We start from the raw sequence: 13,080 nt of genomic DNA on the forward strand, positions 1-13,080 counted from the left end.
TATATATTTATATTTCAAAGTGGCATTTACACCAGATGGCTATTGTGATGGCTGTTGTCATTTTTTTAATTTGACAATATAAGGGAAAAAGAGGTCAGTGCCACTGACTAAATACTCAGGTATATTTTTAAAAATTCTTGCAACACACAGGTTGAAAATCACTGCTCTAACAATAGCTTTCATTTTTAAAAAGATTTTATTTATTTTTAGATAAAGGAGAAGGGAGGGAGAAAGAAAGGGAGAGAAATATCAATGTGTGGTTGCCTCTTACCCCATCCCACCCCCTGCACTGGGGGACCTGGCCCGTAACCCAGGCATGTGCCCTGACTAGGAATCAAACCAGTGAGTGACCTTTTGGTTCACAGGCCAGCACTCAATCCACTGAGCCACACCAGCCAGGGCTGGTCTAACAATATCTTAAGAAGTATTCTGGGCCCTGGCCAGGTAGCTCAGTTGGTTAGAGCATCATCCTAATATAACAAGGTTTCGGGTTCAATCCCTGGTCAGGGCACATACAAGAACCAACCAATAAATGCATAGAACAAATAATTGTTTCTCTCTCTCTCTCTCTCCCCCAACACCCTTCCTCTCTTTAAAATCAATTAAAAACAAACAAACAAACAAACAAACAAAAACTCCTGTCTTCCAGTCTGGCTCTTCTGCAACCCAATCTCCTCAGTGCAGCCAGTAATCGTTCTAAAACTCCAATCTCATCATGTTAATTCTTACTTAAATCTTCCTAAAGGTTCCCACTATTCCATTCCAGGGAATGTTTGAACTCCTTTGCAATGAAAAATGCATACAAGCTTTTTTTTCCTCCCAGGAAGAATCAGATAGGAGCAATCAGGGTATTGCAAGTTCTGCTTAAGCAGAAAAGCTAATCACAAATAATGTGACCTCCAATCATCATGTTATAATCTGCCCTTAAAAAGGAAGAACAGGTAAAGATTATCCTACCTGACTACTGTTCAGCTTTTAAACTCTGGCCTCTGTATTAATTCCTGTCCTCTGCTTGTCATATGCAAACCATACTGAATTATAGATCCTTAGACTTACCATGTTATCTCTTGCCTTTGGGATTCTTTATATACTGTTTTCTCTGTCTACAAAGTCCTCTGAACTCTTCCTCATCATACACATAATACCTGGGTAGATCAACTGGTACTTTTGCTTTACTTCTCCTTTTGAGCATCACTTCTGAAACCCTTCCTAGGCCTTAGACTGGTTAGGTGTCCCCCAACCAGGTCCTTAGCTTTCATACCTACCTTCATTTTAGGAGCTAGGTGTTAATCTCATTCATAGTGGCTTGTCTTTAGAATTGAAGTTCACTGAGGATAGTGACCATGCCTAAGGGTTTATCTCTATATCTGCCTAATGATTACTAGTGATTACTATACAGTCCAACAATATCTGTTGTATAAATTACTGAATGTGCATTCCTTGCACACCCTTTTAATTAACTACACCTAGAATTTCTCTTTACACCTAGAATTTAAGATGCTATACCTAACTAATCGTATCACCAGTTTATAAGACCCTTTAATGTGGAAGGGATCTCTTATTATATCCCATGGAAGGACTAATCTAAACACAGATACATACTTTGTAAAATGCAAATGAGCTTAAGTAAGATTAACTTGACTGCCATGTTTTATAAAAAACTTAAAAGATTATATTCAGGAAAATTCTAACACATAGTGAAAAAGACGTAATAAAAGGAGGTTTTTTTATTCAAAGGTGTAACTGGATAAGTAGATTTGTTTACATCCATTCTTGTGAAATACTTTTTAAAAAAATACAACCAACTTCTTTGTAACAGACACATACCTCAACTACGATGATCTAATTTTTGGTGGATAATGTACATGATTAGGCAGAAACAGGTATGCTCACACTGGTAGATTAATTATCAAATTCTCAGTCAAAACTCCGTTTGTGGCCCCCACTTCTTGACCGATTTCTATTCCCACTTCGTCTTCTACCATCTTGTCGATTTGCTGATCGACTGCCCTGTCGACCCTGTCTGCCTGCCCGGCCACCAGATCGACCACCTGACCGACCTGACCGGCCTGACCGGCCACCTGACCAACCACTCCTCTGTCTGGAATTAGAAGATGTGTTTCCATCATAATATTCTTCAATTTCGGGTAACTTGGATGGCACTGACAGTATCCAGTCTGAATCATGCCACTCTGCCTGTTGGGGGAATTTACAGAATTAATATAAATGTAAAACAGAAACTATAAGCAAGCACATGAATACAAGATACTTTTTCCCACACCTATTGGCTATTAAAAGGCCATTAAATTCAAAGTATGTGAAACCAAATTTAAAACCAAGAAAAAAAACCATTGAAAGCACATTCACTAAAGTTCCTAAGTTTTAGCCTTAGGCGAAACTCTCAGGCCCATTTTGAGACTCTGAATTCATATTCAATTTATATATTCTGGGGAGGAGTGTAAGAGGGTATAAGGGTAATAAATGGTAATGAAAGAAAAATACAACAAAATATAAACTATTAAATATACATTTTAAAAGAGGGTACTGATTTCTGTGCATAAAACAAGTCATTAATAAGTAGTACATGGCTATCAGTAGGTACATCAACAGACACAAGGAGTGAGAGCTGATAATGGAGCTTAAAACCTGTAAACACCAGCTGGGGACTAAAAAAACGTAGCCATTGAAAACGATTTGGTATCAGGATAACTCAACAAAGATAAATCAGCAGCTCATATGAGCATCACTGTGTTATATCCTGCTACACTAACTGTTCTTCATTGTGATGAGTTGCCAAGCAAAGTTAATACTAAAATAACTTGTTAAGAGTAAGCAGAAGCAAACACCCATATACACCATTGATGGCTGTATATGACCAAAGCCTTCAAAATACGCAAACCATTTGGCCAAGCAGCCATCTTTAAAAATTCATCTTTTAGAGCCCTGACCAGTGTGGCTCAGTTGGTTGGGTGTCATTCCACAAAGCAAAAGGTTGCAGGTTCAATTTCTGGTCAGGGTACCTGCCTAGGTTGTGGATTCAGTCCCCAGATGGGGCACATGTAAGAAACAGCCAAAATATTGCTCTCACATTGATGTTTCTATCTCCCTCCCTTCTCCTCTCTCCAAAAACAAACAAAAATTTTAAAAATTCATCTTAAAGAGATAAACATGGCAATGTATAGTTAGCTATAATAGCTTTCAGGACTGACCTGTTTATAATAGTATATTAGTGGAAATAATCTAAATGTCAGAAAATAGGACATTAAGAAAAGTTTGACACCCATAAGGTCAAATGTCAGGGAGCCATTCAAAGTAAATAACTGTACAGTTGACACAGAAATGTATTCACAGTATGTTCTGAATTTTTAAAAGACTTAAAAAGAACACTCCACTCTTGTTTCAAATTATGTAGATAAATATGCACAGGGGTGCAACAGACAAATTCTACACTATAGGAACCCAGTGGACAATGTTTCTTCAACAGATAACATATAAAAAAGATTTTTAAAAAGAGAGAGAAAAGAGGGAGAATCTATAGATTAAAAGAGACTTAAGAAACATCACCCTGTTTGATGTAGCTCAGTGGATTGAGCGTGGGCCTGCGAACCAAAGGATCGCAGTTCAATTGCCAGTCAGGGCACATGCCTGGATTGCAGGCCAGTTCCCATCAGGGGACGCATGAGAGGCAACCATACATTGATATTTCTCTCCCTCTTTACTCCCCTTCCCCTCTAAAGATAAATAAATAAAATTAAGAAAAAAAAAGAAACATCAAATTATAATGTGTGAACCTTATAGGTGTTGTATTAAAAAATACTTAGGTGACAACAGGGGAAATAAAGTGTCCTTAGCATTATAAGTATATGGTAATATTTGTGGTTGAAATGACAGAATACCTAGAATTTGATTCAGAAGTATAATACAGGAGAGTGGAAAAGTGGATGGAAGTAAATGTCAGGAGCTGATAATTGCTAAGCTGAGTGATGGGTACCTGAGAATTTTTATACATTTCTATTTTTTCTAAGTTTGAAATTAGTTATAAAAATATTTTAAATTATAATTCAAAATGGATTTTTTTATGCTAAGGAATTGTTAAATGATTTAGGCATGATAATGACATTGTGACTATGTTCTTAATTCCTATCTTATGGAGATACATGCTCAACTCTTTCAGATAAAAAAAAATTTAAATACCTGTAACCTTTCCGACTCAGTTGTGGGAACATCAAAGCAAACACCCTAAAGGCAAAATAAAAACAGTTTTGTTTAGATACATGAGTTGGTTTTTTTTTACAACTAATATGTTAATACTTGATGGTAATCTTTATATTCGCTACAAAAAAAATGACCAGGTGTGTCCCATGATGGCTTACAGGATTAAAACAGCTAATACATAATAATGCATGACAGTGGCTGCTTACTGTATTTTCTAAATCTGAAAAATAACGAAACACAATGTCTAACCAGAATCTCCCACTACTAAGAATTCAGAGCATACTCAAGAGGAGTTTTTGTGCTCTAGAATCGAAAGCACAACAATAATGTTGTTCCACATCCTTGATAAAATGATCTAATAAATTCATTTAGAATTAAGTGCCAGAAAGTTTCGCTCCCAAAGAGCTGCAGTGTTTAGCAGATAAAGAGGTAATCCAAGATGTAAGTGTTTAGCAGATATAATGCAAGAAGTTTCCTATTTGATCTTCATTGTCAGTTAGGTTGAAGGTTCACTTAAACTCAAGTACAGCAACTAGCTAAGCCTTAATGATCTCATTATATTTTCCCTCCCCTCCACATTTTTCCTGAATATGTATATTTGTCTCATTCTTGCCACAAATCTTTTAGAATGTAAATAATATTTAACTCTGACATAATTATTTCCAATACCCAATCAAGTAATTAAATTCTAAGCTAAAAGGAACCTCTATAGTAAAATTAGATGAATATAACATCTTTTCTCAAAACCATTAGAAGACACCAGTCACTATGATTATAGACAGTCTAACTTTGCTATTCCATAAATGTATTAAAATACTTAGTTCACTTCATTATCCTCTTTAACAACCAATAGCAAGCTACTCAAAATTCAGTATTGCACCCTGGTTGGTGTGGCTCAGTGGACTGACCGCCAGCCTGGGAACCAAAGGGTTGCTGGTTCGATTCCCAATCAGGGCACATGGCTGGGTTGTCGGCCAGGTCCTCTGTGGTGGGGACCTGGCAATATAAGGTTGCATGAGAGGCAACCACACATTGATGTTTCTTTCTCCCTCTTTCTCCTACCCTTCCCCTCTGTCTAAAAAATAAATAAAATCTTTAAAAAATCAATATTGCATATTCCCCAAATAACAGAGTTATTTAGCTGATGCAATCATAAGTTATTGGGTTGACCAAAAAGTCTGTTATGTTTTTTCATAGGATGGCTCTAGTCGTGCTTAACTTGTCTTTAACATCATTTGAGACAATGTTGTTAGATTGTATTGTGAGAACTATTACATCAGCATGCCTTTTTAAAAAAACTTACAAAACTGGTGAATTTTTGTGCAGCCATTTTAATATTGAAAATGGAATAAGATATGCAACGTTTTGGCATATTATGCTTCTTTATTTCAAGAAAGGTGAAAATGTGGGACGTCCGCCAAGATGGAGGCATAGGTGGAAATACTGTGCCTTCTCCCACAACCAAGTCTGAATAAAACAAAGGTTTGGAGAACAAAAGACACAGCCACAAAACAGAAAATTGAATTATACAGAAGTCCGTCAACCACTAACCATTCAAGAGGGATGGTAAGAGGGGCGGAGCCAGCAGCGGAGCAGGGTCAGGCAGACTGACCGCGGTTGCACATTCACGCACAGTGAGATGGACCACGCAGGCCCCAGGGGGCAAGGGCTGACGGCGGTGGCACACTCGCGTGCAGTAGAACGAAATGAGACGGTGGCAGCTGCCGCACCCGTGGGGGCCGCAGCAGGAGACGGCAGACAGGACGCCATTGCTCCTCATTGACCCCGCCCCCACATACAGTGTCACAACCCAGTGACTGAGTTGCCCTGCTCTGGTGAACACCTAGGGCTCCGATCCTGCTACATGACAGGCATGAACAGCCCAAAAGATGGCGCAGGAAGAACTCAAAGTCCCAGAGCCAATAACTCTAAGCAACCAGAAAATAGCCAGCCTCTCTGATGCACAGTTCAAAACACTGGTCATCAGGATGCTCACAGAACTGGTTGATTATAGTCACAAATTAGAGGAACATATGAAGGCTAAACTAATTGAAATGAAGGGAGATGTCCAGGAAACCAATAGAGTTGGAAACTGGGACTCAAATCAATGGAATGGACCAGAAGGAAGAACAAGACATCCAACCAGAAAGGAATGAAGAAATGAGAATTCAAAAAAAATGAGGAGAGGCTTAGGAACCTCCAGGACATCTTTAAACGTTCCAACATCCAGATTATAGGGGTACCAGAAGGGGGAAAGAAACAGCCACGAGTGGAAAACTTTTGAACAAATAATAAAGGAGAACTTCCCCAGTCTGGCAAAGGAAATAGACTTCCAGGAAATCCAGGAAGCTCAGAGAGTCCCAAAGAAGTTGGACCCAAGAAGGAACACACCAAGGCACATCATAATTACATTAGCCAAGACTAAAATGAAGGAGAGAATCCTAGAAGCAGCAAGGGATAAGGGGACAGTCACCTACAAAGGAGTACCCATCAGACTGTCAGCGGATTTCTCAAAAGAGACCTTACAGGCAAGAAGGGGCTGGAAAGAAGTATTCCAAGTCATGAAATCCAAAGACCTACAGCCAAGATTGCTTTATCCAGCAAAACTTTCATTTAGAATGGAAGGACAGATAAAGTGCTTCTCAGATAAGGTCAAGTTCAAAGAGTTCATCATCACCAAGCCCTTATTATATGAAATGTTAAAGGGACTTATATAAGAAAAAGAAGATGAAAAATATTAATAGTGAAAGGACAGCAAACTCACTTTAGGTCGTTGTTAACAACCACACCTAAAACAAAAGCAAACCAGGAGGACAGCTAGATCAGGAGTGGAACCATAGAAATGAAGAACACATGGAGGGTTAGCAACAGGGGAGTGGGAGGAGGAGAAGGGGGGAGAAGGTACAGAAAATCGCACAGACAGTAGGTAGAAAATAGATAGGGGGGAGGGCAAGAATAGTGGGGGAAATATACAATGTAAAGAACTTGAGGCACGTGGTTATAAACTAAGGGGAGGGAGAATGGTGGGGGAGGGGGTGTGCAGGTGGAGGGGATGAAGGGGGGAATAGCACATCTGTAATGGTATAATCAATAAAATATATATATTAAAAAATTGCATAGGAAATGGAAAAGCCAAAGAACTTACATGCATGGCCCATGTACATGAACTAAGGGGGAAGGGGTTGCTGGAGAGAAGGGGGGTACCAGGTGGAGGGGGGCTAAGGGGAAAAATTGGGACAACTGTAATAGCATAATCAATAAAATACACTTAAAAAAACACAAATGAAATGCAAAAAAAACATTTGTGCAGTGTATGGAGAAGGTGCTGTGTCGACAGAACATCTCAAAAGTGGTTTGCAAAGTGTCTTGGTACTATTGACACTTTGGCCAAATAATTCTTTGCTGTGGGGATGGTCTTACGCATTGAAAGATGCTTAGCAGCATCCTTGGCCTCTACTCCCTAGATGCCAATAGCAGGAGATAGACAACATGCTCAGAATATCCAAATCAACAGTTATTGGTGAAAATGAAAAGTGTGTCTTTTATTTTACCGAAATAACCTAATGGACTTTTTGGCCAACCAAATACTTAGTCTTATAGAATAAACACATAAACCTCACAATAAATATATAAGGGCAGAAACATAAATAACTTGGACATTAGATAGTCAAACTAAGCAGAATAACTTAGTTTTATAAGATAATGGGTTATTTAAATAAACCCCCCAAAATTTACATATGGAGAAAACAGTATTACTTATTTCATCTTAGACTTCAAAAAAAAGAAAGAAAAAACCTGTTAGTCTACATAAACATTTATAGTAGTTTATTCAAAAGCTTTTTACTTGTCTAGAAACGCCTACCATATTTCCTTTCAGGAGGCACATTCTGGTAATTTGGGACACGGCATTACTACTCAGCTTTCTGTTAAGTTCTTTCCAAGCACAGCTGACATCCTGTATTTCTTCTGGGCTTTCCAGAGTTATGGTCACAAACCCCTTAAGGAATAAAAGTCACATTGTGTTTGGGAAAAAAAGCAGCAGCAGCAGCAATGAAGTTCTAGTTCTGCAGTCCTTCATGACAAACATACCAACCTATGAGCCAACAGTATAACATGACTGCTAAAAAAATAACTTCTTTGAAACTATATCAATAGAAGATGAGTGTTTATAGATCACTGAAAGTACCATTTAAAAAAATTTTTGTATGCATTTTAGAGAGAGAGATGAAGACTGAGAAAGAGAAATGTGGGTTTTATTGTTCCACTTATTTATATATTCATCAGTTGATTCTTAAATGTGCCCTGACCAGGGACTGAACTTGCAACCTTGGTGCTACGGGATGTTGCTCTAACCAACTGAGTTACCCACCCAGGGCAAAAGTACCATTCTTTTATGTATTGCTGTAAAGACTATATTTATTTCTAACTCTCATGCTTTAAGACATTAGAGCATCAGAGAAAAGATAGGTAGTAAAGAATTAAGGAAGTCAATTCTGAAAGAATCTAAGTTAACTTAGAGTGGAAAAACAAGAGGACATAAATCTCTTCAAACTTTTTAGGGACTATTGTATGAGCAAAAATTACTTGCTCTGTAAAACTTCACTGTACAGGAACAGGCTCAACATGAGGAAGATATATGGAGGCATTCGTTTAACAAGTATTTCAGAGTGCCCTCCATGTATGTTCCAGAGACTCTACTACGTGCTGGAAATTCAGTAGTAAATAGTCCTTCCTCTCATGGAAGTTACATTCCAGTGTATGGGGGAGGGGGGTGGGAGTGGTGAAGTGGGGTAGATACATATAGGGGGAAGAGGGGGAAGGAGAGGAAGAGAAGGGAAGAGAGGGATAGAGTTGGACATTAAGTTACTCTCAGTCGTGGCTGGGTAGCTCAAGTAGTTAGAGTACGCCCAGTACACCAAGGCTGCACATGTGATGGCCAGTCAGGGCACATACAAGAATCAACCAATTAAAGGAGAAAGAGATAGAGAGGGGGAGGGAGAGAGAACCAATGAATGTATAAATAAGTGGAACAACAAAGAAATGTTTCTCACTCTCTCCCCCCACCCCACTTCTTTCTTGCTCTAAAACCAATTAAAAATATTTTTAATTAAAAAATTAAAACTAAGTTATCTCATTAAATAAAAAATTCCTATTAAAAAAAAGTCACTCTCAGCAAAATGACATTTGTCTAGATCATTAACACCTGCCAAGTGGAAAATACCAGATGACCCAGCTGTACTCATTTATTCTGTACCACCTAAGTCACATGTAGTTTCCTCTCCTGCTCCTTTTGCTCTCCTCTCCCACTGACACTCTCTCACAATCTCTCTGACTCTCTCTCCACCCAGATACCAGAGAGCTCTTTTTCTGATGGGGCCCTTCACCCAGTGACTCCCCTCACCTATACCACAGTGAGTAATAATACATCTTTGAACTACTTGAAAGCAATGGTTGTGGTGTGGTTTGACATCTGACATTGACATGGCAGGGGGCCAGGTCAGATGATGTTACTTACACACACACACACACACCCCCGACATATACAGGCAATCCTTACTTTGCATGGTGCTATGTTAACAGTTTATTTCTTGATTGGCATGGTTCCAAAGCAACTTAAAAAATGAAGAATAGGTTCTGGTATGCAAATTTCAGATAACACAGTGTGGTGCAAAGTGAAGATTTCCTGTATTTCTCTCTAGATAGACAGATAGCTGTGATTCAACTTTAATGTTTATTTCAAGTGCACAGAATTTTTTCACAGATTTCTACCTTATCAGAGGTAATCAAAGACCGTGGTTCAAAATTCGATGCTCCAGAGATATGGGCTAATGCTGCAGCCAGTGCATCAACTGGCCCTTTCTCTTCTATCAGTCTCTGAGCTGATGGTCGGAAAAAATCAACAGCAGCATAAGAAACGGAAGCCAGAGACCTATGGTTTAAAAATAGCAAATTTCCTTGGTCAATGCAAAGGGAAATATTTAGGGAATGAATGGGAAAAGAAAGAGCAACGTTTTTATATTTCAATATAACTAAGTATCTGCTGGTAAAACTGGTGATTAAATTTTCTGATATTTGAACTAGAAGAGCTTAAAGATGAATAGCCTAATACAAAAGAAAAAATTATTCAGCAAGGTCAGAAAGCATACCTGATGGCATCCATGCTTTTAGATTTAACTAAATCCATTGTAGAAGGAACACCTACACGTTTAAAAGTAATTCCCTGAAAATGAAAGAATTACATTAAAGAAAAATGGAAATCTTTACAATTAATTCCTAAATTAATATAGTTTGTTGAATTTCCATTTCTTGGACTTAGGGATTTCCAAGCCCTAGCAGATGAAAAGATATGTTTTTTTTTTTCTAATAAATCACCAATCACAAAATCTAGAAAGAAAAAAGATTTTTTTGAATTGCCCCTTAGTTACAAACATGGAATTTCACTTGCAAAATAAAGCTGATCCTCCCCAAAAGAAAATAATGTTGTTTACCACTATCAATTTTTTTCTTATTACCCTATCTCCTTTTACAAACTACATGAAAGCATATATAAAAACACACCATAAAAATATAAAATGTGAACTGCCACAAAAAATCCATTACCACAAAAAATGTGTATTTTCTTATAGAAACTGGCTTATGCACCATTATTCAATATAAGCTTCACTGTTACACCAAGACAATGTCACAGTCACCATTACAATGCTGAACACTAAGAATTACTGAAATCACAATGCACCTCTGATTTTACTATTGAGGGAAAAATTCAATAGAAAAATGAGAAAGTCAGCTCTTCTCTCTCCACATTAAAAGCTATATTAAAACAAAGTCTTGCAGCTAGTATAAATTTAGATTTCCACATGCCTCTCACATCCAAATGCAGCTTAAACTGAGAATAAAGATTTATCTGTGAGAACAAGTAATAGAAAGAATTCTTTTTAAAGGCACCATTTAGATAATAAGCCTGAAATAACTTAACTCTCTACTTACTGCTTTTTGTTCCACATATCTTAGTTGACCTCTTTCTCTTGGTTGATAAAAGCATATGCAAATCCCTGTCCGGCCAGCTCTACCTGTGCGTCCAGAGCGATGAATATAGGACTCAACATCCTAAAAATAAAAGAGGTAATACTTTTTTAAAAACTAGCAAGTTACGGTCATTCTAGCATCCAAATAATAACAAAACTACTGCTACCAGTAATATTTTTAATTCAATCCTGTTGCTTTTTTTGACATTCCAAAGAATTCTTATGTACAAGTTTGGGACAAAGAGGTTATGATTTAAAACTTTATTATGCACCTTATCCCAGGACTCTTTACATGGCAACTTTCTATAATTCCTTTGCATGTGTGTATGTTTCAGACACAAATATTGAAGTTAGCAATTTACAGAGGCATCAGATTCTGATCAATTTAAGCACCATGGTGACAAAAAATGGCAATGAGCAAGAACATACAACATTTTTCACATTCAAAGCAGTATCTTGTAAATAAAATGTAAATTATACAGTTGTCCCTACTTTCCCCAAATCAAATCTCATTTCCTACCTGTGGAGGAGAACTCTGAATCACCAGGTCAACCTCAGGGATGTCCAAACCACGGGCAGCCACATTGGTTGCAACCAAAACTTTAAAACTACCTTCTCTGAAGCCTTTCAGTGTAATTTCTCTTTGTGACTGTGCAATGTCCCCATGTAAACACTGGGCATTCTATTGGAAAAGGGGAAAAGGAGAAAAGGAGGTGTACAGCTCATACTTACAAGTGACAGCACCCTAACACCATATATTCTGAGCTTTTTGTTGTTTTTTCAAATCTGATTTTCTGACTACTATAACACATACTTATTGTTAAAAAAAAGTGAACATTACAGAAAAGCGTCTCTTAAAATCAGCCTCCTACATAATTCATTGCTAGCAGTTTGGTGAATGCTCCTCCAGATATACATATTTTTAAATACACACACTTCTCACATACACTACATATAATCTAACTTTATTTAAATCATCATAGCCATTTTCCACATTTATAATATATGACTACTTAATTTTTAGAACTATATACATATGATTCCTTCATATGGATGCAGTATCATTTCTTTTAGCAATACCCTAGTGGTGTGAATGTTTGGGTCATACCCAAATCTTCACTTTCGGAACCAATACTGGAGTGAACAGCACTGCACTTGTACCTCAGGACACCTCTGTGTGTGTTTCACCAGGATGCATATCTAGAAGCTGAATTTCTGGGCCAAAAATTCAAAACATTTAACAAAAGAGGTTATACCCACTTACTCTTAAACATTCTCTGACATTTATTTTCTCATACCCTACCTACTCTGTATACTATGGGTCATAATTCTTGTGACTTTAATAGGCAAAAATAATTTCTCAATGTTATTTCAATGTATATTTCTATAATTTTTACTTAAGTCGAACCTATTTATACTATTTATATATATTTTCTACCGCTTGGTTGCAAATAATTTTCCCAGCATTATAAACTAGTATTCGGAGCCGCTATTAAAATTTAAAAGTTTATAATAATGATTAAACCCTAACCATGTCTAAACCTTGGTATTTAAGCCTGACACATTCATGAGTTAATTCGCTGAGTACTTACTATGCACAAGGCACTAAGCTGGTTCTGAAACAGTCATAAAGTAACAGTCCGGGAAAAGGCAAGTTCATAGGTATTTTCAATACAGTGTGACATGTGCTATATAACCAGGAGCAGGGCACTACAGAAACATCTAACAGGGAAACCTGATTCAATCTTACTTGAGAAGATGGTAGCAGTGAAGCTGAGACCTGACACATAATAAGGAACCAGTAGTCAGGTAAAAGGGTGAACAGGAGAGTAGAGTACCT

General features: G+C 37.6%; 1 protein-coding gene and 1 non-coding gene across 5 annotated transcripts in view; both read right to left on the reverse strand.

The window, feature by feature from the left end:
- Positions 1–828: 828 nt before the first annotated feature.
- On the reverse strand, positions 829–964 carry LOC118975457 (U8 small nucleolar RNA). The gene has a single exon (XR_005064060.1). It is a non-coding gene; the product is annotated as a U8 small nucleolar RNA (small nucleolar RNA).
- Positions 965–1,698: 734 nt separating this feature from the next.
- Positions 1,699–13,080, reverse strand: part of DDX50 (DExD-box helicase 50) — a 35,510-nt gene continuing 24,128 nt past the window's right edge. For all 4 annotated transcript variants that reach the window (XM_037029196.1, XM_037029195.1, XM_037029197.1 and 1 more), the window contains 7 exons: positions 11,761–11,922; positions 11,203–11,322; positions 10,362–10,435; positions 9,985–10,144; positions 8,078–8,212; positions 4,195–4,239; positions 1,699–2,196 (listed from right to left, as the gene is read on the reverse strand). In XM_037029196.1, the coding sequence (XP_036885091.1) occupies positions 1,918–2,196; positions 4,195–4,239; positions 8,078–8,212; positions 9,985–10,144; positions 10,362–10,435; positions 11,203–11,322; positions 11,761–11,922 (975 nt within the window). In that variant the 3' untranslated portion in view covers positions 1,699–1,917. The remainder of the gene's footprint in view (positions 2,197–4,194; positions 4,240–8,077; positions 8,213–9,984; positions 10,145–10,361; positions 10,436–11,202; positions 11,323–11,760; positions 11,923–13,080) is intronic.

Source organism: Sturnira hondurensis, unplaced genomic scaffold (genome assembly GCF_014824575.4).
Source record: "Sturnira hondurensis isolate 20B ecotype Veracruz unplaced genomic scaffold, ASM1482457v3 Scaffold0020237, whole genome shotgun sequence".
Classification (NCBI taxonomy): domain Eukaryota; kingdom Metazoa; phylum Chordata; class Mammalia; order Chiroptera; family Phyllostomidae; genus Sturnira; species Sturnira hondurensis.